Source organism: Pelophylax lessonae (genome assembly GCF_965119305.1).
Source record: "Pelophylax lessonae genome assembly, chromosome: 9".
NCBI classification, from domain to species: domain Eukaryota; kingdom Metazoa; phylum Chordata; class Amphibia; order Anura; family Ranidae; genus Pelophylax; species Pelophylax lessonae.
This window is the reverse complement of record NC_138776.1, coordinates 241,713,775-241,741,687: the sequence shown is the minus strand read 5'-3', so window position 1 is coordinate 241,741,687 and position 27,913 is coordinate 241,713,775. Positions and strand designations below refer to the sequence as shown.

General features: G+C 41.7%; 1 protein-coding gene across 1 annotated transcript; it reads right to left on the bottom strand.

Annotated features, from left to right (window-relative positions):
• Positions 1–9,055: 9,055 nt before the first annotated feature.
• Positions 9,056–24,735, bottom strand: LOC309562522 (proteoglycan 3-like). Its single transcript, XM_082266763.1, has 4 exons — positions 24,496–24,735; positions 17,212–17,346; positions 11,709–11,814; positions 9,056–9,190 (listed from the first exon to the last, which is right to left on the bottom strand). The coding sequence occupies exons 1-4, from the start codon at positions 24,724–24,726 to the stop codon at positions 9,132–9,134; spliced, it is 531 nt and encodes a 176-aa protein (XP_082122889.1). The 5' UTR covers positions 24,727–24,735; the 3' UTR covers positions 9,056–9,131.
• Between the last annotated feature and the right edge of the window lie 3,178 nt (positions 24,736–27,913).

Here is a 27,913-nt window from a genome sequence, read left to right as displayed (position 1 = left end):
GGGCTTTAACCTAGAAAGGCTGCATATAACACTTTTCTGTGCTTAGAGGAGGAACCAGAAAGCTCTGGATGCATACTAGAATTAGAGAGTTTTCTGATCATGTAACTGCTGTGACAACCAATCAAAGTGAGGAAAAGGACAAAAACAGAGCACTGATTGGCTGTTAGGGCAGACAATGAGCAGGACCTACCCCTAGCAAAAAGACAGGGATATTTTGTGTGGCCCACAGCCCTACTTTACAGAAGACACTGTATTTAGGTGCTGTGCAGCCTGGGAGAGGAGAACAGATTTCTTAGAGCCTCCTGGAACTATGGGGGAAGTATTCCCAAGGGGACAGTTCTCTATCAAGCTAAGGACCGGATGGGACTTCAAGTCCAGCAGGACAGAGAGCTGCAGAAAGGAGAAAAAGGAAGGATAAAGCCTGGACTGGGACAGTCTCATTGGAAGCTGGGAGGTGATCACCAGAGAGAGAGCTGCTGTCTGGGAGAGCCTCCTGCTTAGTGTTTGCTGTGCACACTAGAGATTTAGTCAGGTGTAGGTTCCACTCCATCCAGTAGGTGGTGCCTTGCTGCTGTGTAGGTGGAGCGGAGATTCAGAGAAATGTTGTTCCTCTACAGACTCCGTAGGTGTCACAGGGAAGGCAGCTGTCCGATTAGACGCTGTGATCCCTGGTGACCTTTGGCAGCCATCTTAGGTGGGACAGTCCTTTTAATCTCAATATTTCTTTATTGATATATAAGCTATAAAAATTACAAAAGGAATAGAGAAAAAGGACATTTGAGATGATATTGATTATGTATAGATAGTATACAGTGGTGTACATACAGGCAAACATTCGGTATTTGTATGTCAGATGAGACTATTTCTAGGTCCATAAGGTACATCTACATATGTCCTTGAACAAACTTAGGATTTACAGTTGGCGTTAGGGTATTATGGCACTTTTCCACTGCAAGTACCGGCTCGGCTCTACTCGGCCCGGTTTGCTTTTCCACTGCTGGTACCTCATGTTACTGTGTTGGAGCGGTATGGTACGGTATGGTTTGCTTTTCCACTAAAGTAGTACTAAAGTTAAGTGGGTGGGATAACAATGGGGTGGGTGGGATTCTCTGACCAATCAGTGGCTAGTAGTGACTGCATGCAAAGGATTGTGGGATATGGTACCGGGTATGGTACCTCTTGGAACCACAATCGAGGTGGTACTGTTTTTGAGAGCCGTACCGTTCGGTTCCATGCAATGGAAAAGTGCCGCCGTACCGTACCATACCGAACCGTTCCTACACCATACTATGCGGTACCAGCAGTGGAAAAGCACAAAAGCGAGCCGAACCATTCGGTTCCATGCAGTGGAAAAGCGCCATAAGAGTACTATGTGCAACAGAGCTGTGTTCCAAAACAACAGAACGACAGGACAAAACAGAACAACAGCACAGAACATCACAGTCAATAGGTTTATGTCAAACTTCCATCTTTGTAAATGGCACATTTAATTAGTAGAGAAAATTTTATACCAATCAATCCATACTTTCCACCGAGATTTAGAAGTTTGATATCTGCCCTTAGAGGAAGCGAACAGCATCTCGTATGTGGCATGTGTGTGGGTTGTCTCTATCACTTCACGGATAGAACGAGCTGTATGATCTTTCCAATGGCGTACTAGAGCTAATCTTAGGTATAGAAACAATGCCAATAGATATTAGGGATACAGTCATCCACAATCTACTAAGCACAAGGACAGAATAGCCAGTCCTGGCAATATGGGTGCAATTATCCCCAGTATTTGTGTAGGCAATAGGAAGATCACTGTCCAAAAGGTGGCTATAACCGGGCATGTCCAAAGTATGTGGTATAGTGTACCTATTGCTCTACAATTCCTCCAACAAGTAGGAGAAGCTTGTGGGGAAAATAGATATCCTATATGGAGTTAAGTACCACCTAAGTAAAAATGTTTTAGTCAATTCCCACAGGTTAACGCTTTTTGTTGCCGCATATGTGATGCTGAGCGCCTTTTGCCATTGTACAGGAGTGTAACGGATACTTAAATCTTTTTCCAATGCTTGGATATGAGCGGTATTATTGAATGTATTTTTATTGTTGATCAAGCTTTAAAATAGGGAGATACCCTCAATCTTGGTATTAGACTTAGAGTAATATTGGGCTACATTTCATGGTAGAGATATGGAGGTGTTTGGATTGGCATGGATAAAATGCTTGATCTGTAGGTAAGTGTAGTGGTCGGAGTTGGACAAGCCATATTCAATCTGCAGGAATCTAAAAGTTTTGGGTGCTGGACCTATCATCAGTTCATCTATCCCTTTAATTCCTTTGGTCACCCATCAAGTGACTTTTAAGTCCAGAATGATAATGGGCAAACTGGGTAGAGGCAGAGGGAGCAAGGTAGTAACGGGATCTTGGTATGGTGTGGCTAGTAGCATACGCCAAGCTTGAAGTGAAGCTAATACAGTAGGAGACAATGCTGTAGCTTGATAAGTATAATATTGGCTAGCTAGAAGAACGTTAAAAAGGTTATGTCCCTGTGTTTGACGACATTCTAGTTCCTCCCACCTGGTGCCTGTGGGGAGCAAGTTTTAAGTGATGCAAGGATTGGGGCAATATAATAATCCTTAAATATTACCAGTCTCACCCTTCCTGCTTTCCTAGTTGTAACCAATTTGCTAAATGCACATCTCACCTTTTTACCTTGCCACAAGTATCGGTTTGTCATAGATTGGACTGTTACAAAAAAATAAGTTAGGTACAGGTATAGGTAGTGTTCTGAATAAGTACAAGAAATGGGGGAGGAGCACCATCTTAAAAGCTGCCAGGCGGCCTGACCAAGAAAGTTCAACCTTAGCTATATCCTGAAGTTTTAAATGTAGTTTGTCTAAAAACGGGATATAGTTAGCTTTCAACAATTCTCCAACTTTTGATGTTAGTGCAATACCCAAGTAGTTTATCCCTGTATCACTTCATGTGTAAGGAAACTATGCACTAAGTTTCTGCTTTCTGGGTGGAGGGATGTCTACGATGCATGATTTTAACTCATTCGCCTTGTAATAGGAAACAGTTTTAAAGCAGAGTTTACCAAAGCCAGGGAATTTTCTACATCTGTGAGCATTAATATGATATCATCCGCAAAGAGGCTGATGGTATGTGATGAGTTCTGGGCCATAAAATCTGTGATGCAGGGGTGGTTTGCGAATATACATTTCCAGTGGTTCCATAAGTAAATTAAAGATTAGCGGGGAGAGTGGGCACCCCTGGCAGGACCCATTTGTAATAATGAAAGGAGTAGAGAGGACACCAGAAGTGTAAACCTGAGCTGAGGGCTTGGTGTATAGGGCCATAATGGCTGAGTATATCGGGCCTGCAAACCAAAAGGCTGACAATACTTTAGCTAGATAGCCCCAATGAATTTGGTAAAAAGCCTTCTCTGCATCAAGTGCTAGAAGCAGAGAAAGCGACCCTCATAATTTAGCACAGTGGATGATATTTATTGGGCGTCGTCTGGCGTCCCTTGGTGAACCCTGATTGGTCCGGGTGTATAAGCAATGGGGTGGGGGGGGGACATCTATTAGACGTAGGGCAATAAGCTTGGCATATAGTTTTAGGTCATTGTTAAGGAGTGACATAGGCCTAAAATTTTGAGGAGTAGATGGATCCTTCCCTTGCTTGGGTAGGGTTATTATTAGGGCTTTAAGCATCTCTGGGGGAAAAGAGGAAGAGGCAAAGCAGTGTTAAAAATGCAAACCAAATAGGGCTTTAAAACCTGTTTGAAAGTTTTATAATATTCCCCTTTGAAGCCATCCGGCCCAGGAGATTTATTGATTGGTAGTGTGTCTATTGCTTTGTGAATTTCCTGGGGATCAAAGGGTGAATTTAGCATCTGCATTTGTTCTGGCGTCAGCTGGGGAAGGGTTTGTTTGTTTAAAAAGTTGTTAATCAAATCAGGGGTTGGTTGAAATGTTTCTGGATCTCTATTTAGATTTTAAAAGTGAACATTAATAGTGGCTGAAGGCATCCACTATATCTTTAGGATGATAGCATTTGTCCTTGGTATGTGGGTGTATTATGTATGGGATTTTAGATTTATATCTGCAGCCTCGAAGGCATTGGGCCAAGACCTTCCCCGCTCTGTTACCATTAGCGTAATATGTCATTTTTTATCTCCTGGAGGTCTTCTCAAATTACTCCAAAATAAGTAATCTGAGGTCATAGTGGAGTTGTGCCTGTTTATGGGGATTTTGTTTATTTTGGGTTTCTAATTTGTAAATTTAGAAACCCAAGCGTAGATGCTTTTGTCGCTGCCTCTTTACTCCCGCCCCCAGTTTGATGAAAATACCCCTAATGAACGCCTCCATAATGTAAAATGGTCAGCTACTAAGGCCTCATTATCTGCAAAAAACTCCAATAAATGTCTTTCTATTATTTGTTTGGTGTCATTCTTTTGTAGAAGGAGTGTTTTACTCTCCAGATCGGAATGGTATTGGAAGGCAGGGAATCTGTATTAATTGAGGTCGAGGTCATCTTAGTTAGAAGCCACTGGTCCACTAAGAAAAGCTCTATGCTTAAATAGGATAGATGGGGTGTGGAGAAGAAGGTGAAGTCTCTCTCACCTGCATGAAAGCAACGCAATGCATTGAACAGATCATGTTGTTATATTGAGCTATGGAGTGAGGGTCTCTGACATCTAGAGGTAGACGTGGAGTCCATAGATGGGTCAGGGATGAGGTTGAATTCTCCACATAATAATAGAGAGCCTTTTTGGTGTGTATGTATTTTGCGTCGCAATTTGTTGAGAAAGCAGACTTGATGGGAGTTGGGTGCATATACATTAGCAATGGTATAGGATGTGAAGTTAATATCACATATTAAAAGTAAGTAGCGTCTTTGTGGGTCTTTGACTTCCTCATGGAGTGTAAAAGACACAGTGTCTCTAATTGCCGTAAGAACGCCTCTTTATTTTGAGTCTTTTTTAGAGAACTGTTGTGCATAGACACAACAATAAACTAGCAAACTGGAGGCACTAAGGACGACTTTCATGGTACCGTATGAACTCACATTGAGACAGTATTAAAAAAATACAAAAATGTAATATATATACATGAGTAAAAAACATCTCCTTGAAGGGAAACACAAAAAAAATTATATTGTATAAAAATACATTACAGACATCCAGACATGGTCCACTGCAGTGGATCCAGAATTAGGAAAATACAACGTACAACACCTCCTCTTATGGACTGGGTGTCGGTTGTGGTGTTTCCCCTAAAAGGGGGGATCCCCAGACAAGATCCAATCGTACTCTACATGTTTTGCGGATACACCAATTCTTCAGGAGCTTGACTCCAGAGGGTTGTATAATCTGTAACGAGATTTAAATCCACAAATATTATCAAAGTACAGATATCAACTGAAAAATATGACAGTGAATATACCATTTAGAAAAATCAATAAGGTAATCCCAAACAATGTAGACCCAGATCTTAGTCATCTGTATTATACCCCAAATCCCCAAGGGAACAGTGTGTCAGACTCACCAGTGATAACCCAGATGGAATGGACAACAAGGCCAGAAAAAGGTCTCCGGGGCGAATGTGGGACATCAACTTGAATTTAAATGTGAAAAAGCTGGTAGAAATGGAGGAGCACAAGGTCTCTAACATCCACCAGCTCCATGATGTCATCATGGAGGAGTGGAAGAGGACTCCAGTGGCAACCTGTGAAGCTCTGGTGAACTCCATGCCCAAGAGGGTTAAGACAGTGCTGGAAAAAAAAATGGTGGCCACACAAAATATTGACACTTTGGGCCCAATTTGGACATTTTCACCTAGGGGTGTACTCACTTTTGTGGCCAGTTTAGACATTAATAGCTGTGTTTTGATTTGTTTCGGGCGGACAGCAAACTTACACTGTTATACAAGCTGTACAGTCACTACTTTACAATGTAGTAAACTGTCATTTCTTCAATGTTGTCCCATGAAAAGGTATAATAAAATATTTACACAAATATGAGGGGTGTATTCACTTTTGTGAGATACTGTACATCCTACCTTAGAGAAGAACTTCAGGAGTAATGTACTTAGAGTACAGTAGTCAGGAGTATGAAATTGTCAGGGCACTGCTCGAATCAAAGGCAAACGCATGCACTGAAGCAAAGACCTATCACTACTGCCCTGCATGGCTGCTTTTGGCTACACAGGAATGCATACAGACAAATTAGGAATGCGCTGATACAGGGATGCACACTTGTGAATGGACTTCGCACTCTTATGGACTTCGCCTCTTCTGACTATCTGTGTATGACTCTGGTCTGCTTTCTTGACCACTCTCTTGACACACATCTGGCTCTTGTGCATGACCTCAGCTCTGTCTTGACTGCATTCTCACCTAACAGATACTTCCCACCTCCTGCTACTACCATGGACCTGCTTCAACTCTAGGCTTTCCAGTACTACAGCTGATGGCCTGGATGCCCTGTCCTGCAACCCTCCAGCCAGACATCATGACGAGTAGTCTCCAACAGGCAACCCATGCTTCTTTGCACCCCTCTACTCCCTGTCATCATCTTCAGGGGGCTCAAGAGAAGCCCTCTCATCACATTGGTCTCCAACCAGGTACGTGACAGTATCAACCAGCTTTCATGTCAAAAGCTGAAATAGGTGCTTCCCAGCTGGAGGCTTTGTGTCAGCAGTTCGCAGCCCTCATGCAAGCTGTAAAGAACCTGCAGGATCGCTTCCCCCAGCTAGAAGATTGTCTACACACTCTCTCTGCTTCCATCACCTCATCTGAAAAGAACCCACCAGGAATTCCCTCCATGATGGCCTCACTTCCGAAGGAACGTCCAGCTGCCACCTCAACTGTTGGGTTGCCTCCTTTTGAGCCTACTCCTGAGCACTTTTCAGGAGACTAACATAATTTCAGGACCTTCAAGAATGCCTGTGAACTATATTTTGCCCTGCAACCACAGACTTTCTCACTTGAGACTGTAAAAGTACAGTTCATAATATCCCTTCTGGATATTAATAAATATAGGTAATAACACCAGAAATGTTGATGCAGGGAATATCCAAATGCTTCTTGCAAGATCAGGAGAGAGTATTTCCCCTGCTGAAGCAAATTGTACCATGCTTTATAGAGAGATTTTTCCTTCCCCTGGATCAACTGTGGGTTTAGGATTCTGTATATGGAGGTTTTCTATTTATGTATGTAGTTAGTTCAACTAATAGGAAGAAATAAATTAAATAAATAAATAGTTAGACTTTTGTGGGGTTTTTTTTTCAACAGAACTGTTTAACCATGTAACCTATATGGATGTTTCTAGGTGTAACGTTCATGCGTTTTTGTTAGTGGATGGATTTACAGCTGCAGAATTATTACACTCAGTAGCCTTGTAGAGATTCTGTTGAACAACATATCCAACTCTTAGGACTTCATCACCGTGCACAGCCTGTTATGCAATATACATATACTCAATCAGATGTTTAATGGAGGGATAGAATATATGAGAATGTATAGATGAGAGACAGGCAATTGTATGGTGAACACTAAGAGTAGTATTAGGAGAGTTGCAGGTGATGGTAAGCAGATAGGTTCTGATGTCAAGTATAGTGCAGATGGTGAGAGGACACAGATGGAGTATACTTAGACAGAGTAACCTAGTGCAAGGATAGTTGAAGGTAGTCCCAAGAGCTAACTGTCTATGCAGATGATAGTAGATAGATAGATAGATAGATACAGATAGTCCTGGTAATTGCAGTAGATGACAGTAGGAGATTGGTTAGTAAGAATCCCCTGTGGGGTACTTATCACTTAGATAGGTTAGTAGTAACAGTGTCCTTAGAGAGAGGTGATCCCGTAGCGAGATATGGAGCAGCAGCGAGGTTCCGGCTTCAGTTCAGCAAAGGGAAATGTCAGCAGCTCCGACTTCACAGGAGAAGGTGCGGTGAACATGTGGTTTGAACGAGCAATGAGTGAGAGAAAGCCGGCGATTGAAATAGCCGCTCATAGCGGCGCTCGGCAATGATGTCATCCGGTCTTAAAGGTGTATGCGTCTTTTGGATAACAAGATGGGACGCAATTTAGTAAGAGAGAAATAGGGAACAAGGGTACCAGAGGTACCAGAACATTACACTAGGCACCCTGGGGTACTGAATGTAAACATTGCGGAAATAAATAGGCAATTATTTTACAATTATGTTACAAAAAGACTCTTTTCCCTTCCTCAAATTGCAATTATTTTATAAAAAGACACTTTTCCCTTCCTCAAATAGCTAAAGAGAACACTTCTGCTAGTCCTACAGTATATCCCATACAATATTAAAAGGAGCTACAGAGATGAACACACGTACAATTCCATTAGCTACTTGAGTCTATGTAGAGGGGAGCAGGGAAATAATTTTTGCAAACCGTTTATTTTTTTGCAAGTTGCAAACCTTCTACTTTAAATGGCTACAAATCAGATGTAAAGTAATCCAACAAGATGTAAATTAACCCAACAAACTAAAAAGCAGATTCTTATGATATTGCAGCAGCTCAGAAGCCAAGTTGTGTTGTAGGGAATAGAAGGTTTAACCTGAGGGCAGGGCTGGTGTTTGAAATCACGGGGCCTCCATACAGCCTACCTGGCAGGGCCGCCCCCCCCCCCCCCGAATTTATCAACACAATATTTTCACTAAAAACACGTTAAAATCCTTATTAGCGGACACAAACATAACAGAGAACCTGTGTGAATTAGCCATTTGGCGGAGAAACTGGCTTTCACCTGCTGCAGAGAGCCCCACAGGGCTTCCTTCTGTGCCCCTCCACCTCAACACACCGATTCCCCATGTTGTTGGGGCCCCCTACAGGAGGACTGGTGGTCCCCCCCTTTATCAGCCACCTTGCCTGAGGGTTAAAGCCAGGCAGACAGTGGGTGATATCAAGCTTAGATTTTTATGATAAACCATGACTTTTGCTGATAGCCACAAATTTGAGAACAACAACACACAAAACAATTCTGAATGCATTAATGATTTATTTAAAAATCAGCATGTAAAATATAAAGCAGGGGAAGATGTAGATGAAAGAAGACAATTTTGCAACAGGAATTTTGCAGATGGAGGTCAGAAGCCTTCGTAGATCCTCCACTCTTAGATGGTACAGATGTAGGGCAGTGACGTGCAACAGTTGAAAGTATACCAAAGGCCATCTGGATGATAAAACAGGACAGAGGTGTTAAGCAACATATTTATGGTTTGTGAACAGTCTTTCTTAAAAAAAAAATATATATATATATATATATATATATATATATATATAAACCCTTTCCCTACTATCTAAAACTAAAAAAAAAATTTTTGAACAGAGTTGAGCTTTAATGAATTCCAGCCCAAAAATGTTTTTCAAGGAATTTGAAATACTTCTGTGCCATATAAGCTGCTTTAATTTGTAAAATGTGATCACGTTTCCTGCACCACCCATTATTTCTTTATAGTCACTGTCCCACCTCCTGCTGTCCAAACCATTCTATTTTCCATTATAAAGTGTCTGGTGCAAGGGGATGCCTCAAAAACTTTACATTGAAAGTAGAACGATGGCCTTCCATTACAAAAGTGCTACAGCAAATATTTAAAAGTGCATCTGCGGTAACAATTGTCTGAGTCCCCCTGCAAATTCCTGTTGATCCTACCAGTGAAGACCATCTAATGCATTTTTCTATGACGAGGTGGCAATGATGCTTCACTGCTCCTGGGTTCAGAACAGAGTTACCCCTCTCATGTAGGCTGTGTCTGAGAAAGGGAGCATAGGAAGTACAGATGAAGGAGGATTTGGCTCAGTCAGGAGAGGAAAAATGATGTTTTTGGTTTACTTTGAGGCTTGTGCTTCACATAGCAAATTAATTTGGTACTGGTTTAGATTGTCATAGGGGGAGCCTTTGGCTGTACATTAAATGTACATCAAGTGTTTCTTAACTCCACATCAAGTGTTTCTGAACTCCACTTCCTCTCTGATTCCATTAATCTAGGAAAGTGATGGCAAACCTTGGCACCCCAGATGTTTTGGAACTACATCAGAATTGTATAAAGTACTCGAAACCCATACTTGAGTAAAAGTACAAGAGCTCGATCAAAAAGTGACTTCAGTAGAAGTGGAAGTGCTCGATCACAAAGTGACTTGAGTAGAAGTACTAAAGTATTCAACATTTTTTGTACTTAAGTATTGCAAGTAGTTTTTTTTAAATATTTTGCTGCTCAAGTACTGAAAGTAAAAGTACCAGTAGTTTTGAAAAAAAAATTGCTACTCAAGTACTGAAAGTAAAAGTACAAGTACTGTGTTATGTAGTTATTAAAGAAAGAAGTCAAAAGTTTGAACATCATATTGTTTTTTATTATTTCAAATGCAGCTTTTATTTATACATACAGTAGCTTTTATTTTCGTATGCGCTGATAATACACATGTTTTGAGCTTCATGAAACCTGCCATCTACTGTTCTGGCAGTGGTAATTTTTATAATTGTAACGAGTAACTATGCAGCACAAAAAAAAAATATCGGAGTAGAAGTATTGAAATCATTGAAAAAATGTAGTGAAGTAAAAGTGGAAGTAGGAGAAAAAAATTCTACTCTAGGAAAGTACAGATACCGCCTTTCGGTACTTAAGTACAGTAGTGAAGTAGTTCTACTTAGTTACTATACATCTCTGAACTACATATCCCATGATGTTTAACTACACTGCAGAGTGCATGAGCATCATGGGAAATGAAGTTCCAAAACATCTGGGGTGCCAAGGTTCGCCATCACTGGTCTAAGACCTCCCACCCTATCCGGGATGATAGGAATTCATCAAAAACACATTATTAATAATATAAATATAATTTTGCAACGAGACAGGGTCTACAAAATATCGGTGCTACAGTATAGTCCTAGATATGTGAGAAGCCATTTTGCATAGACTGTTTTTTTAAGATGTCATCTGTATTTAAATCGGAGCTCCATCCAAAAGAGTTCCGCTTTAAGAGCTCATCCCCTGCTCCTCTTGAAGTATTGGCACTTTTGAGGAGCGCAGGGGGGGAAGTGGGCACTCGATTGTGACAGGTTCCCGCTCCAACTTCCACTCTGATCGCCTAGGCAATCGGAAGCTGAAGTTCTCCTTCCTCCACCCTGCAATCTTCTGGGACAGGTAAGAGGCATCGCTGCCTTGAGCTGTTACAGCCAAGTGCCCGAAGTTGAGATGGAAAGAAGACAGCAGGTGAAAGAAACTGACTAGGGTGAGCCAGAGGCGTAACTAGAACCTTCAGGGCCCCGGTGCAAGAAACCATGCAGGGCCCACCCAGACCCCTGGCCGGGGCCCTTCACTTCAAGTCTGGGACTCTTCCCACTGATCCTGGGGCCCTTTAATCTCATTGCAGGGCAGGAGAGGATTTTCCTCCTGTAGCTACAGGAAGAAAAAGGAGGACAGTAATTTCTCTACATGCTGCCCTCGCCGCCTCTCCTATCCAGATGTACAGGGGAGCCACACAGGCCCCCTGGAGCATGGGGCCCGGTTGCAACTGCAACCCCTGCAACCCCTGTAGTTACGCCCCTGGGGTGAGCACCTTGCTGGATTGTGGGACAGGTGAGTGGCTGTTTTTTAAAAGTCAGCAGCTCCAATTTTTGTAGTTGCTATTTTTTTTTTCCTCTTTAAAGTTCAATATTTGCTATTTTATTGTACATTTTTTTTGTTACTTACTTGACAAATTCATGGCTACACACCAGGCTCCCGAAGTTCGATACTGCCCACAAGCAAAGTTAGTGTAGGTCACTCTGCTTCCATTAGAGTTTATATAGGCACAAGACTGTTGAAGAAAAAGATATTTACAGTATATATGTTAGTGAGCAAGAAAGCTATTCTTAAAAGTAAACTCCACTGTTAGCTATATTTAATTAAAATCCCCCTTCAGTTCCAAAATCAATGTAACAGTCCAATCATCTCAAAAGAGCCTCCTACTTTTCCTAACACGGAGCATGGAAGCTGCCTGGCACTGCTTCAATAAGTAGAAAACCAAACAAAAATTCTTGCAACAAAAAATTCTACCATTGTATGGTCAGCCTGAGACCCCGTTCACACTGGGGCGACCTGTTAGGTGACCTGGTCGCCTGACAGGTCTCCGTAGGTCGCATGCCATAGGGAAGCTGCGGACCCGTTCTAATAGGAGCGACACAAGTCGCTCCGACTTAGAAAAAGGGTCCTGAGCTTCTTTGGGGCGACCTGGAGCGACCTGCATTGACTTCAATGTTATGACCTGTGAGGTCGCCCCGGCAAGTCGGATTGCCCCAGTGTGAACGGGGTCTAAGTGGTCCTTGTAGAAACACTCAGATACAGAAATAGGTCAAGATAGGAATGTGAAAGCTGCCATTAATAGTAGAAAAATGGACAAGGTGAGGGAAAAGATCTATATATTGAGATAGATAGATAGATAGATAGATAGATAGATAGATAGATAGATAGATAGATAGATAGATAGATAGATAGATAGATAGATAGATAGATAGATAGATAGATAGATAGATAGATAGATAGATAGATAGATAGATAGATAGATAGATAGATAGATAGATAGATAGATAGATAGATAGATAGAATTCTGTGAGTCTAAAGTACAACTAAACCTACTTCTTTAAAGGAGAAGTATGGCCAACGATAATTTGGCCATACTTCTCCTGTGGGTCACAGGAGTGGGTTTAGTTCTGCACTCCTGTGACCCAGATTCAGTCAACAGCAGGCTAAAGCCCACTTTTGGCTGACGTCACAGGCTCTGCGGGGATCCCGACAATAATTCGAGATCCGCCCAGGTGCCTGACTGGCAACCAGTTCATCCTCTCAGCTCACTGCTGGGAACCCTTATCCAGTTTCTCCCACCCCCCTCCACAGCATGATGTTCCAGTGAGCACTGGAAGGGCAGAGCAGAAAGCATGAAGACTGAGAAGCGAGCCATCAGTGGTCATGTGACCACTCAGTTCTCTGTCTGGTTGCATAGCTGATCACATGCACAGCACCATGGCACATCTAAACAAAGGCTAAGGTGGCAATGTTGTCTTGTTGAGATGGTGATCCTTGACCATTTAAAAAAATCAGGCAAACGCTTCTGCAGGGAGGGCCCATCTCACAGATAGTCAAGAGGGAATTTGATTTCACTCATGTGTTTCTAGCAGCCTTACTGTAACATGCTAAAGGGAAAAAGCAACTGACCAAACAAGGGCAGTTTTAGTCACCCGTAGCATAAGATGACCCTAAAGGTATGGAGCTCAATTATAAAATAAAGGGTGTGTATTAAACCTTTCTGTTTGAATGTGTCTTTCTGGTCATTCCCTCAGAGCTATGGGAGTTGCTTTGCAAATACAGACTTGGTAATGTCAGAATTTGCATAGACATGCCCTCTGCCTTTCACAGCACTGCATTGGGGGTGCCCTTTGGTGCCTACTGCCTACAGTCCAAAGATTACTGTATCTTAGCTTAGTGCAGATTATCCCATTGCAGTTTTACTTAACGTTATAAATGAAAATCAAACACTAGATAACTTTTAAAATCTACAGTATTCAACTCCCCCAGCCCAAGTGTTGCTTTTCACAAAAAAAAAGCCAGAGTGGGACCACATACTGTGCGTGTTCTATAGAAAAGTTCTAGATACATTTTAAAATGAACAGTATTCAGTAATGTTATGCCAGCCATTCATTCACACTAGGGACATTAGTACTATCCTCTCCTTGACCCAGTCACAAAACCTAAGCCCACCATGCAAAGAGCAGCAATGCAGAACCATGGCCACCTGGATGCCCTGTAGCTATGTTGTTCATTCATCAGCCCACTTTGCTCTGGACTACACTGCAACATGCCTCTGCATTCTAAGATTGTATTATTTTTCCTGCTGTGTTTTTACCTATATGGTCCCACTAAGCTTGCCAGGGCCAACTGGGATGGGAGGCAGGGAGGTATTTGTCCTCTGGGTTAGTACTGACAAGATCTGTTGGGTTTGTGGCCCTGAGTAGAGATGCTTCACCAATGAGACAGTGAGTAAAATGGGAACCGCAATCAGTGACACATGCTGGGCATTATATAACAGCTCAGTCCTGCGGTCACAGCATCCAGAAAAGGAAAGTCTTCCAGCATAACCTCCCTTTGTGGCTGTGAAATATCATGTGACAAATAGCGCTTTTCCACTGCATGGAACCGAACGGTTCGGCTCGCTTTTGTGCTTTTCCACTGCTGGTACCGCATGGTACGGTGTAGGAACGGTTCGGTACGGTACAGTACGGCGGCGCTTTTCCACTACATGGAACCGAACGGTACAGCTCTCTAAAACAGTACCACCTTGATTGTGGTTCCAAGAGGTACCATACCGGTACCATATCCCACAATCCTTTGCATGCAGCTGACTGTTTGTCACTACTAGCCACTGATTGGTCAGAGAATCGTTGTTATCCCACCCACTTACTTTAGTACTACTTTTAGTGGAAAAGCAAACCATACCAAACAGTACCGAACCGTTCCAACACCGTACCATGCGGTACCATGCAGTGGAAAACCAAACCGGGCCAAGCAGGACCGAGTAGAGACGAGCCGGTAATTGCAGTGGAAAAGTGCCATAAATGTTTAGAGTCACAAAAGAAGTTGGGGTGATAGAAGATATGGAAACGTTTGTCAAAAATCTGTCCCTACCACAAGAGGGCCACTCGATTGTTCTTGCCCCTAGACTAAAGGATCCCAATCCTCCTCTGATACCTGCTCAATGCCACTGAATTGATAGGTAGGGCTGAAAATATGTGCTGATACCAAGAGATGAACAAGCGTTTTAAAAACTAGCTGAATCATTTATTCAAAATTTAGTTTTATTTCTCATGAAAGTTTAGAATTATCCAATCTGTTGGAAACAAAAAAAAAAAAAAAATGCAATCTTTCATGTCTACATTTGTAAAATGGGTGATCAGACATATCTACAAAAATTTGGGAAAATGAAAAAGGAAATAAATTAGAACCTAGCAATGGGCTAAATGATTTAAAGTTTCTGAGCCCACAATATCCATCTTCAAACTGGCTATGAAGAAGCCAATTACTGCGAAAATGAAATTAAAACTACAGTATTTAGAATTTAATAGCTATGGTTTTGATAAGGGTGTAATTCTGATTATGTTCAGATAATTTGATGGGAGATCTTTAGTAGGAAACCCTTAAATCACAAGAAGGCCTTTTTGATGGGAGATCTTTAGTAGGAGACCCTTAAATCACAAGAAGGCCTTTTTGATGGGAGATCTTTAGTAGGAAACCCTTATTTCACAAGAAGGTCTTTTTGATGGGAGATCTTTAGTAGGAAACCCTTAAATCACAAAAAGGCCTTTTTGATGGGAGATCTTTAGTAGGAAACCCTTAAATCACAAGAAGGCCTTTTTGATGGGAGATCTTTAGTAGGAAACCCTTAAATCAGAAGAAGGTCTTTTTGATGGGAGATCTTTAGTAGGAAACCCTTAAATCACAAGAAGGCCTTTTTGATGGGAGATTAGTAAGAAACCCTTAAATCACAAGAAGGCCTTTTTGATGGGAGATCTTTAGTAGGAAACCCTTAAATCACAAGAAGGCCTTTTTGATGGGAGATCTTTAGTAGGAAACCCTTAAATCACAAGAAGGCCTTTTTGATAGGAGATCTTTAGTAGGAGACCCTTAAATCACAAGAAGGCCTTTTTGATGGGAGATCTTTAGTAGGAAACCCTTATTTCAAAAGAAGGTCTTTTTGATGGGAGATCTTTAGTAGGAAACCCCTAAATCACAAGAAGGCCTTTTTGATGGGAGATCTTTAGTAGGAAACCCTTAAATCACAAGAAGGCCTTTTTGATGGGAGATTAGTAGGAAACCCTTAAATCACAAGAAGGCCTTTTTGATGGGAGATCTTTAGTAGGAAACCCTTAAATCACAAGAAGGCCTTTTTGATGGGAGATCTTTAGTAGGAAACCCTTAAATCACAAGAAGGCCTTTTTGATAGGAGATGGAGACCCTTAAATCACAAGAAGGCCTTTTTGATGGGAGATCTTTAGTAGGAAACCCTTATTTCAAAAGAAGGTCTTTTTGAAGGGAGATCTTTAGTAGGAAACCCCTAAATCACAAGAAGGCCTTTTTGATGGGAGATCTTTAGTAGGAAACCCTTAAATCACAAGAAGGCCTTTTTGATGGGAGATTAGTAGGAAACCCTTAAATCACAAGAAGGCCTTTTTGATGGGAGATCTTTAGTAGGAAACCCTTAAATCACAAGAAGGCCTTTTTGATGGGAGATCTTTAGTAGGAAACCCTTAAATCACAAGAAGGCCTTTTTGATGGGAGATCTTTAGTAGGAAACCCTTAAATCACAATAAGGCCTTTTTGATGGGAGATCTTTAGTAGGAAACCCTTAAATCACAAGAAGGCCTTTTTGATGGGAGATCTTTAGTAGGAAACCCTTAAATCACAAGAAGGCCTTTTTGATGGGAGATCTTTAGTAGGAAACCCTTAAATCACAAGAAGGCCTTTTTGAAGGGAGATCTTTAGTAGGAAACCCTTAAATCACAAGAAGGCCTTTTTGATGGGAGATCTTTAGTAGGAAACCCTTAAATCACAAGAAGGCCTTTTTGAAGGGAGATCTTTAGTAGGAAACCCTTAAATCACAAGAAGGCCATTTTGATGGGAGATCTTTAGTAGGAGACCCTTAAATCACAAGAAGGCCTTTTTGATGGGAGATCTTTAGTAGGAAACCCTTATTTCACAAGAAGGTCTTTTTGATGGGAGATCTTTAGTAGGAAACCCTTAAATCACAAAAAGGCCTTTTTGATGGGAGATCTTTAGTAGGAAACCCTTAAATCACAAGAAGGCCTTTTTGATGGGAGATCTTTAGTAGGAAACCCTTAAATCACAAGAAGGCCTTCTAACATACAGAAGGCAGGAAACGGATGAAGATTATTCTCTGCAAAAATACTATATGCACACAAGGCTATGTAACTATTTAAAAAAAAAAACATATTAATTATTGATTGTTGTGTCTGGCCTGTAGGTTGCCTTTGAGTGCCTAATTCCTTGTTTTTTGGGGATTTTAAATTTAGGAAAATAATGTTCATCTTTTCAAGTGTTTTAATTTGAAAGCCTTTTGAACTCCTTTTGTTCCTCCTCTCCATAACATAGATATTGTGTTGAATTTCTTACAGTGTATAGTATGATAATCTAAACTGTCACTTACATTGGCAGGTTTCCACACACCAATCCATGCATAATTCCGGTTTGAACACGCTCTCTTAGCAACACATCTGATCTGGTTATTGGCCCACACACCAGAAACTGAACTAAGATTCCCTCTTCGGCACCTGCAGGAATGCTATGGAAGAAGTGGGAAAGGATAATGAATACATCAGTTCACGCAAACACAGCATTACTCCTGCCAAAAACAAAAAAAAGCACATTGTTGTCAAGCAATTATACTCAATATGACCAAAAATGTGACCATTGCACCTGCTATATGGCCAAAAGTATAAAAATACCTCTTTAATATTACTGCATACAAATACATTTTATACAGTTGTGTTCTTTCAACTTTGTAGCAACAATTCCCACATGTCTGTACCCTTGTGCAAGAAGCCAGCTCCATAAAGACATAATGACTAGGGATGATCGAACTTTTGAAAAGTTCGGTTTGACCAGAACACCCGAATTTCCCGAAAGTTTGGTTCGGATTCCAGAACCCCATTGAAATCAATGGGACCCGGACTTCTGGAATCAAAAAACACCATTTTGAAGCCCTAAAACCCAATACATGCCCCTAAAAATTGCCTAGGGTTCTGGGTCATGCCCCAGGGACTATTAATCACACAACAAAAAGTTCTTAAAAATTGTCGTTTTTGATAGAGAGACAATTATTGAAACAATTATTGGAGAAAAAAAGAGAAATTTCTTTGGATTTAGTGTCTGGGGGGTCTAAAAAGTGTACATGTGAAGTTTCAGCTCTGTAGCATGTCCGGAACCAGAAAAAAAAGATAATTTTTCTTAGAATTTCAGTAGCACAGGGATGGGGTTACGCTCCTTTCACACCTGGGCGTTTTTGTTTCAGGCGTTTATTGGGCGTTTTTTGTGCGTCTTTGGAGGCAGGCATGACATCTGAACTTCCGTACAGGGGTATATATATATATATATATATATGGAATAAAAAAACACAATTTTGAAGCCCTAAAACCCAATAAATGCCCCTAAAAAAGTTCCTAGGGTTCTGGGTCATGCCCAGGGGACTATTAATCACACAAAAAAAGTTCTTAAAAATTGTAGTTTTTGATAGAGATATATATATAAATATATATGTGTCTATATACTGTATATATATATATATATATATATATATATCGAATCAAAAAACACCATTTTGAAGCCCTAAAACTCAATAAATGCCCCTAAAAAGTGCATAGGGTTCTGGGTCATGCCCCAGGGACTATTTTTCACACAAAAAAAAGTCTCTATCAAAAATTCATTTTTTGATAGAGAGCCAATTATTGAAACAATTATTGGAGAAAAAAAGAGAAATTTCTTTGGATTTAGTGTCTGGGGGGTCTAAAAAGTGTACCTGTGAAGTTTCAGCTCTGTAGCATGTCCGGAACCAGAAAAAAAAGATAATTGTTCTTAGAATTTCAGTAGCGCAGGGATGGGGTTGATCCCCTTTTACACCTATATGTGTGTATGTGTATATATATATATATATGTGTGTGTGTATGTGTATATATATATATATATATATATATGTGTATGTGTATATATACCCCTATACAGAAGTTCAGATGTCATGCCTGCCTCCAAAGACACCCAAAAAACGCCCAATAAACGCCTGAAACAAAAACGCCCAGGTGTGAAAGGAGCGTAACCCCATCCCTGTGCTACTGAAATTCTAAGGAAAATTATCTTTTTTTCTGGTTCCGGACATGCTACAGAGCTGAGACTTCACAGGTACACTTTTTAGACCCCCCAGACACAAAATCCAAAGAAATCTCTTTTTTTTTTGTTCAATACTTTTTTCAATAATTGGCTCTCTATCAAAAACGACAACTTTTAAAGGGGAGCACAGAGCAGCCATAGTAAATTGGAAGCTGTTGCAGGGAAAGCATAGGGAAAAACCATAAACTGCATATAGGGATAGATTAGGGTCAGTTAGAAAACTGTTTTTTTTTTTTTCAAAGTTCTAGCTCCTTCACCAAATAACCCATTCCCTGCCTTTTTTGTCTTTCGTTTTATTTTGTAGATCATTTGAGTTCAGCAATCACTTATCTGCTATCCTGCCCATAGCAATTTTGTGCACGGCTTCCTTTAGAAAAATGGCTTTTGCTTCATGGGTGTTATTAGAGTTTGTATTTCTTTGGTGTTTTTTATGTTAAGTTGATGCAGTCATTTTTTAGGCTTGGAGTACTATAAGCTGAGCATTCACATGTTCCTGACCATCTGTTCTTTAGGCTGATTTTTGCTTGCAGCACACCTCTGTATGATGTAGTATGGTCCTAGTTAGGTGCTAGGCTGTCAGGTAAATTCTGTCCATTTTGAACTCCTCTGTAATCAGTGGAGCAGCTGCTGATTTCTTTGGACTGATCAGGGTCCCACAGACTGCAGGCTTGATTGCTCCTCCCTGCTGTCTGGAGGGTTCCAGAACATGGAAGTGGAGCAGATCAAAGGAGTAGCCTGAATATTTATGGGGTTTCAGCCAATCCCTGGGGAGGTGTGACCAGTAGTGGGCTGCAGAGCACATAAATAGTCTGGAGCAGGTTGGGTCTTGTCCAGGAGAAGTTCCCAGCCTCTCAGGCAACCCAACTGACATTTACCAGGAGTTTATTGAGATTCCAGCTATGCTAAAGATGAGGGGCCTATTTACTAAAAACATCTTAAGCTAAAGAAGGGGGGTTTGCACCTAGGATCTGGTCTGGAGAATCCACTAAGGAAATGTCTGCCTAACAAAGGAGGGAGTCATTCTGATACTTAAGGACTTGTGAGTACAGCCCTGAGTGCAGGATCTGGGTGACTGTTGCTGCTGTTAACCCCTGGTGCATTATTACCAAGGCTTGCCTGGCCTGGCATTGCTTATGGCATTCCAGTGCTGTCTGTTCCCTGAGCTGTTGTTAGGGGGACTGTCCTAAGAAGTAGCTGCAGAAGTGAAGAGTGTCCTATTATTACTGTTCAGCGTTCTGGAGTATCCCACAGCTCCCTGCCCTATGCAAATTATTGAGCAAAAAATACAGAAAAAGGCAACCTTTAGACCATAGGTGTCCTACCGTTTGGCTTCTCTGGGCCACATCGAGTGTAGAGAAATTTTCTTGGGCCGCATATAAAATATATACTATAGTTAAAGTATATAAGTAATAAAACGCCGCCGCACCCTTCCCGTGCTGCCGCGCCCCCCCCCCCAGCACTAATTTTACTCAACCAGTGGATGATCCCCTCCGAGGCTGCCTCTGTGGCCGTTCCCCCGACTCAACTTCCTTCCTCCCCAGCAAAAAAATAAAAAATTGTCAGGGGGCAGTGGGCCGCATTGCCTGCAGTTCCGGGCCGCAGGTTGGACATGCCTGCTTTAGACTGTTCTTTGAGCCAGAAAGAGTGAATTTTGCTGTTTGCCTGTCTGCCATCACACTAGTGGGAAAGAACCCGGGACAAAGCTCAGCAGCATTTGAGGGGGTGGGCGCTACAGAAGAACAGTGTGCACCTAAAATACCTTACAATACCTTACATTATATGGCTCACATTCAACAACAACCCCCCCCCCCCCTCCTATTCCCATAGATAATCTAAGTTTAACTGGTGCTTGCCTAAAATGTATGATTCCTAATGAAACCTGCCCTGTCACTGACCAATTTTACACCATATCCTAGTATATAGTAAAATTTCTGCCTGTACTTTTTATCTTTTTAGTAAATGTGGGCCTGTTATGTATAATGTTCTTGCTGCTGGACAATTTTATCCTGCTATATCATCTGCATTTTCCAAATTCCTATGAGAACTTGATAGAAATTTATACCGGACAGCTTTGCATTTGCAGAAAAAAGGACAGCCACAGCAAATTACTGCCCAATTTCCATCTGCTGGTCAAAGTCAAAGTTGGTATTTTTTTTGAAGAAAAAGTTTGAGGAGAAAGTTATCTGAAAAAAGTTTTCTTTACTGGAATAAATCAGATTGAGTGCTGCTTTAATGCATCCCCCAAGTATTTTATTTAAAGATTTTGTAAATTTTCAATGTTGCTCTCTAAGCCGCATGAAAAGACACTCTCACTACCATATAACATTTAAAAAAAATACATTGGTACATATCCCCCATGGAACTCTCAAGCTTTTTATGCCTTTTTCACAGAACTTTGATTATTAGCCTTAAAAATAGCCAGAATGTAACAGCATTTGCCTTTCAAAAGGAATCACCTCTTAGTTCAGGTTTGCTGAATTTCAAGCAAGATTTGAGGAAACCTTGGAAAATTAAGAATGGCGATGGGTGAATCTGCCTGGTTTCAAAGTCCTGTTTATAGATAAACCCCACTTTGAAGTTTACATTTATTATCAGAGGGCTGATTTAAAAAAAAAAGATATGTTTGTGTACCTTCTACTGTGCCCTCCTTGTCTATGTATAGCACCCAACCACAAAACTGCTTTCCAACCTACTACTGTGCCCTCCTTGACTATGTACAGCACCCAACCACAAAACTGCTTTCCAACCTACTACTGTGCCCTCCTTGACTATGTATAGCACCCAACCACAAAACTGCTTTCCAACCTACTACTGTGCCCTCCTTGACTATGTACAGCACCCAACCACAAAACTGCTTTCCAACCTACTACAGTGCCCTCCTTGACTATGTATAGCACCCAACCACAAAACTGCTTTCCAACCTACTACTGTGCCCTCCTTGACTATGTATAGCACCCAACCACAAAACTGCTTTCCAACCTACTACTGTGCCCTCCTTGACTATGTATAGCACACAACCACAAAACTGCTTTCCAACCTCCTTTTGTGCCCTCCTTGACTATGTATAGCACCCAACCACAAAACTGCTTTCCAACCTACTACTGTGTCCTCCTTGACTATGTATAGCACCCAGCCACAAAAACTGCTTTCCAACCTACTACTGTGCCCTCCTTGACTATGTATAGCACACAACCACAAAACTGCTTTCCAACCTCCTTTTGTGCCCTCCTTGACTATGTATAGCACCCAACCACAAAACTGCTTTCCAACCTACTACTGTGCCCTCCTTGACTATGTACAGCACCCAACCACAAAACTGCTTTCCAACCTACTACAGTGCCCTCCTTGACTATGTATAGCACCCAACCACAAAACTGCTTTCCAACCTACTACTGTGCCCTCCTTGACTATATATAGCACCCAACCACAAAACTGCTTTCCAACCTACTACTATGCCCTCCATGACTATGTATAGCACCCAACCACAAAAACTGCTTTCCAACCAACTACTGTGCCCTCCTTGACTATGTATAGCACCCAACCACAAAAACTGCTTTCCAACCTACTACTGTGCCCTCCTTGACTATGTATAGCACCCAACCACAAAAACTGCTTTCCAACCTACTACTGTGCCCTCCTTGACTATGTATAGCACCCAACCACAAAACCTGCTTTCCAACCTACTACTGTGCCCTCCTTGACTATGTATAGCACCCAACCACAAAACTGCTTTCCAACCTACTACTGTGCCCTCCTTGACTATGTATAGTACCCAACCACAAAACTGCTTTCCAACCTACTACTGTGCCCTCCTTGACTATGTATAGCACCCAACCACAAAACTGCTTTCCAACCTCCTACTGTGCCCTCCTTGACTATGTACAGCACCCAACCACAAAACTGCTTTCCAACCTACTACAGTGCCCTCCTTGACTATGTATAGCACCCAACCACAAAACTGCTTTCCAACCTACTACTGTGCCCTCCTTGACTATGTATAGCACCCAGCCACAAAAACTGCTTTCCAACCTACTACTGTGCCCTCCTTGACTATGTATAGCACACAACCACAAAACTGCTTTCCAACCTCCTTTTGTGCCCTCCTTGACTATGTATAGCACCCAACCACAAAACTGCTTTCCAACCTACTACTGTGCCCTCCTTGACTATGTACAGCACCCAACCACAAAACTGCTTTCCAACCTACTACAGTGCCCTCCTTGACTATGTATAGCACCCAACCACAAAACTGCTTTCCAACCTACTACTGTGCCCTCCTTGACTATATATAGCACCCAACCACAAAACTGCTTTCCAACCTACTACTATGCCCTCCATGACTATGTATAGCACCCAACCACAAAAACTGCTTTCCAACCAACTACTGTGCCCTCCTTGACTATGTATAGCACCCAACCACAAAAACTGCTTTCCAACCTACTACTGTGCCCTCCTTGACTATGTATAGCACCCAACCACAAAAACTGCTTTCCAACCTACTACTGTGCCCTCCTTGACTATGTATAGCACCCAACCACAAAACCTGCTTTCCAACCTACTACTGTGCCCTCCTTGACTATGTATAGCACCCAACCACAAAACTGCTTTCCAACCTACTACTGTGCCCTCCTTGACTATGTATAGTACCCAACCACAAAACTGCTTTCCAACCTACTACTGTGCCCTCCTTGACTATGTATAGCACCCAACCACAAAACTGCTTTCCAACCTCTTACTGTGCCCTCCTTGACTATGTACAGCACCCAACCACAAAACTGCTTTCCAACCTACTACAGTGCCCTCCTTGACTATGTATAGCACCCAACCACAAAACTGCTTTCCAACCTCCTACTGTGCCCTCCTTGACTATGTATAGCACCCAACCACAAAACTGCTTTCCAACCTACTACTGTGCCCTCCTTGACTACGTATAGCACCCAACCACAAAACTGCTTTCCAACCTCCTACTGTGCCCTCCTTGACTATGTATAGCACCCAACCACAAAACTGCTTTCCAACCTACTTCGGGGTGAACAGTAATTCAGAACCATGGTCACTAATGAGAAGAGACAATAAGGTGGACATATTAGGTGAGGAAATATTTTAGCCATAATATCACAAAATTTTCTCAAGAATGTTCTTCAAAAAGTTGTAGAAATTACATATGAAAAGCCAGGTCCAAACTAAACCTAGCTTAAAAAAGGTTCCATAAACCAGGTCCTAACTAAACCTAGCGTAAAAAAGGTTCCATAAGCCAGGTCCTAACTAAACCTAGCGTAAAAAAGGTTCCATAACTAAACATCACTTTTGGGTTAACCATCAATTTACTGTCATTGCTTATCCTGAAATGATCTTATAGTCATAAAAGGATACTTAGTGGCTTTTAGTCGGGGTTGTAAAATGTTAAAGACTGGTTTCTATTTTTGTTCAGCCACCTATCCTCTCTGCCCTCTTGTATCCCACCTCATCCTCTCACCTATCTATTTCACATTGTTCTGTGTTTAATAAAAATTGAGGGAAAAAAATTATCTTCTTTAGGATTTTCACTAACCTGAGCCCACGCAAAGGTTGTAAGGCAGTTGAAAGCTTGATAGTGACAGGTACTTTTGTCTGGACAAACATCACCAAATCTTTTATTTATTTTTATAGAGACATTGTGGCATTTCCCCAACTGGCAGTCATTTAAATCAGTTGTCTTCAGGGTATCAGGCATGTCACAGTAATTCTCCTGGCCATTTGGATCCTCTATTTCATCTTGAGACATTGCGTCATCTTGAGACATTGGGCCATCTTGAGAGCAACCATCTTAAAAAAATACATTTAAAACGTTAAGATGGTTTACAAGTAGATTTGAATTTTCAATATTACAATGCTTGCTGCAGGTAAGACCAAAGCTACACCCCGAGCTAACTCCTATTGATACAAAAACATTTTAAACATGAAATATATTTACCAAATTATGATGTTTACCTGTTATAGACTGCCCGCGGAGATATACTGTGTCAGGGTGGCCCTCCTGCACGTAGCTGTACATGATTTCTTGCACTGGGTCTAGGGCACGCGTGGCAAACGGGATGTCTGCCAGGACACGCCGATCATTCTCAGGAGAGGCAGAACAGCGGTCTGCCTATGTAAAAAAGGCAGACCACCGTTCTGTGGGAGGGGAAGATGGAGATCTTGTTTTCCTGCTGAGCAGGAACACGGATCTCTGTCTTCCCCCAGTCAAAGCATCCCCCTTAGAAAGCACTCCCTAGGAGCACATTTAACCTTTTTGATTGCCCCTGATGTTAACCCCTTCCCTGCCAGTGTCGTTAGTACAGTGACAGTGCTTTTTCTTTTTAGCACTGATCACTGTATTAGTGTCGCTGGCTCCCAAAAAGTGTCACTTAGTGTCAAATTTGTCCACTGCAATGTCGCAGTCCTGCTAAAGATCGCCGCCATTACTAGTAAAAAAAATTTAAAAAATAAATAAAAATTCAATAAATATATCCCAAAGTTTGTAGACGCTATAACTTTTTAACTTTTGCGCAAACCAATCAATATACACTTACTGGGATCTTTTTGTTACCAAAAGTATGTAACAGAATACACTTTGGCCTAAATTAATGAAGAAATTCGATTTTTACATGTTTTTATTGGGTATGTTTTAAAGCATAAAGTAAAAAAATTTTGTTGTTTTTTTTTTTCAAAATGGACGGTCTTTTTTTAAAAAAAATCAAGGTGATCAAATACCACTAAAAGAACGCTCTATTTGTGGGGGAAAAAAAAGGACATAAATTTTATTTGGGTACAGCGTCACAATTTTCAGTTATAGTAACGCAGTGCCATATCACAAAAAATGGAATGGGCAGGAAGGGAGGTAAACCTTCCGGGGCTGAAATGGTTAAAGGAAGAAATTAAGTCAATGGCATACTATAGTGCTAGTAAATTTACTAGATATATAGGGCCCCTGGTGCAGCAACAAAGGACCACACATTATATTCAGTATTTTTAATCTTAGATACATTGCTATGTGTTCAGCCTACACTGTGTGGTTGAGGGATAAAACACTTACTGCATGGGACATGAGAAATTGGGGACATGTTACAGGAGCCATTACAGTCCCTTTACTTGTGCTACCTACAGCCCACTAAAAAATATTGATGTTGCATTTGTTTCCTTTGAGTGGGATTTGGTTTAAAAGGTCAGTGGAAAACAAAATACATGCAAAGAGAATAGTGTTAGGAACAACAGAAAAAAAAAAATCTGAAAACACGAAAGAAATAAACCAAATCATTGTAGTGGAAGAACCCAGTCTGGTGAACATCTTCCTTCACTGGCCCTAAGTAAGCACCAAAGCAGGGAAAACATTGACTAATGGCACCTGGGCCTGAGGAATGGGCAGTAGGTACAAAAAGGCAACAGGGGTGTACAGTAGGGATTGACCGATTATCGGCAACACCGATATATTGGGGGCCGATATGTACTTTCCCCGATATATTGGAATCGGCTCCTGAGGTTACCGATATTGCCGATATTTTGGAAAGTGCTTGTACCGGAGTGATGCCTGCAGCTAGAGGCATCACCCCGGTACCGGCGTCCATAGCCGATGGTCGGCTGTCTTGTCAGCATGCTAGAAGATCCACAGACGGCAACAGTGTGGCTCACCCTGCAGTCCAAGCCTTGGTCTAAGTCCACACATACCATCTCATTTCCTGCTGGACAGGAACCGGAACGACACAGAGGACAATCGACCATAAGCAGTGGCCCCATGCCGATCCCGGACGCCGGAGGACCCACATATCTACATTTACTTACCCAGATGTACGTTTTTAATGTACCTCGCTAAATAAATGCTGCAGTCTTTACTCAGAGGCGCTTGTCTTTTCTCTTTGTTTCTTGGCTGTCTTGTAATGAGAACCTATGCGGCTGAGAAGCCGCTAGGCTGTCATTACAAGGAGCGGGAGGGGACGTCCCCCCCTCCCGCCACCTTCTGCGGCTCGCCCAGGTCTCCCGTCCCACCGGGAGACCCGGGCATCCTATCTGCACGGCCGCCGAAGAGAAGACCTGATCAAAGCCACATTCGGCTCTGATCGGGTCTCCATGTAAAAACCCGGAAGTGATGTCATGATATCACTTCCGGGTCCTCAGCGCCAAATTAAACAAAAATGACAGCATTCAAAACAGACAAACTTGGCATTTTGAATGCTTTTAAGTGCAGAGGAGGGGTTTGGGGTCTTTTAGACCCCCAGATCCCTCCACAAGGGTACCTGTGAAAAAAAATGTCCGAAAATATCGGCCAATATCGGCCGATACCGATATCCGATGACCAAAATATCGGTATCGGCATTAAAAAAACTATATCAATCGATCACTAGTGTACAGTGGGCTGTAACAATCAATCGTGGACCAGTTTCTTCTCCACTGAACTTCTCAAAATCTCATATTTAATCAGCTGCTTTCAGTAGATCAGCTTTTTTTCTGTGGAAATAGGAAAAAATCTGCCGCATTCCAATTAGTTCTTCTCGCTGAATTTTTATTTATGCGTTGACTGCATGCAGTAATGTCTCCAACCTAAAACCATCCTTCCTTGATACTTCTTATCACTCTTTGTTTGCTCACAAGGATAGGCGTGCTTGTGAGCAAACCAGTGTGGTTTGGTTTGGGTTTTGGGTTGGAGACATTACTGTATACAGTCAACGTATCAATTATTAAAAATAAAAAAATACTGCAAGAAGAGCTTATTGGCGTACGGCTGATTTTTCTCTAATTTCAATGAAGGGTGGAGACGGACTGTAAAGGCTGGCACCCAGGTTGTCCATGTGCAGGAGATGCCAGTCTTAAGTGGAGCTATGGATCTGTGCATGTTTCAGCATTTTTCATTAGGGCCTCCTAAACAATTTTTTATTGCATTAATGCACCTGCTTTAACACCAAGGCTTTTTTTCCAGCTGGCACGTGGCGGAATAGAGTTCCATCTCCAGCACTGGC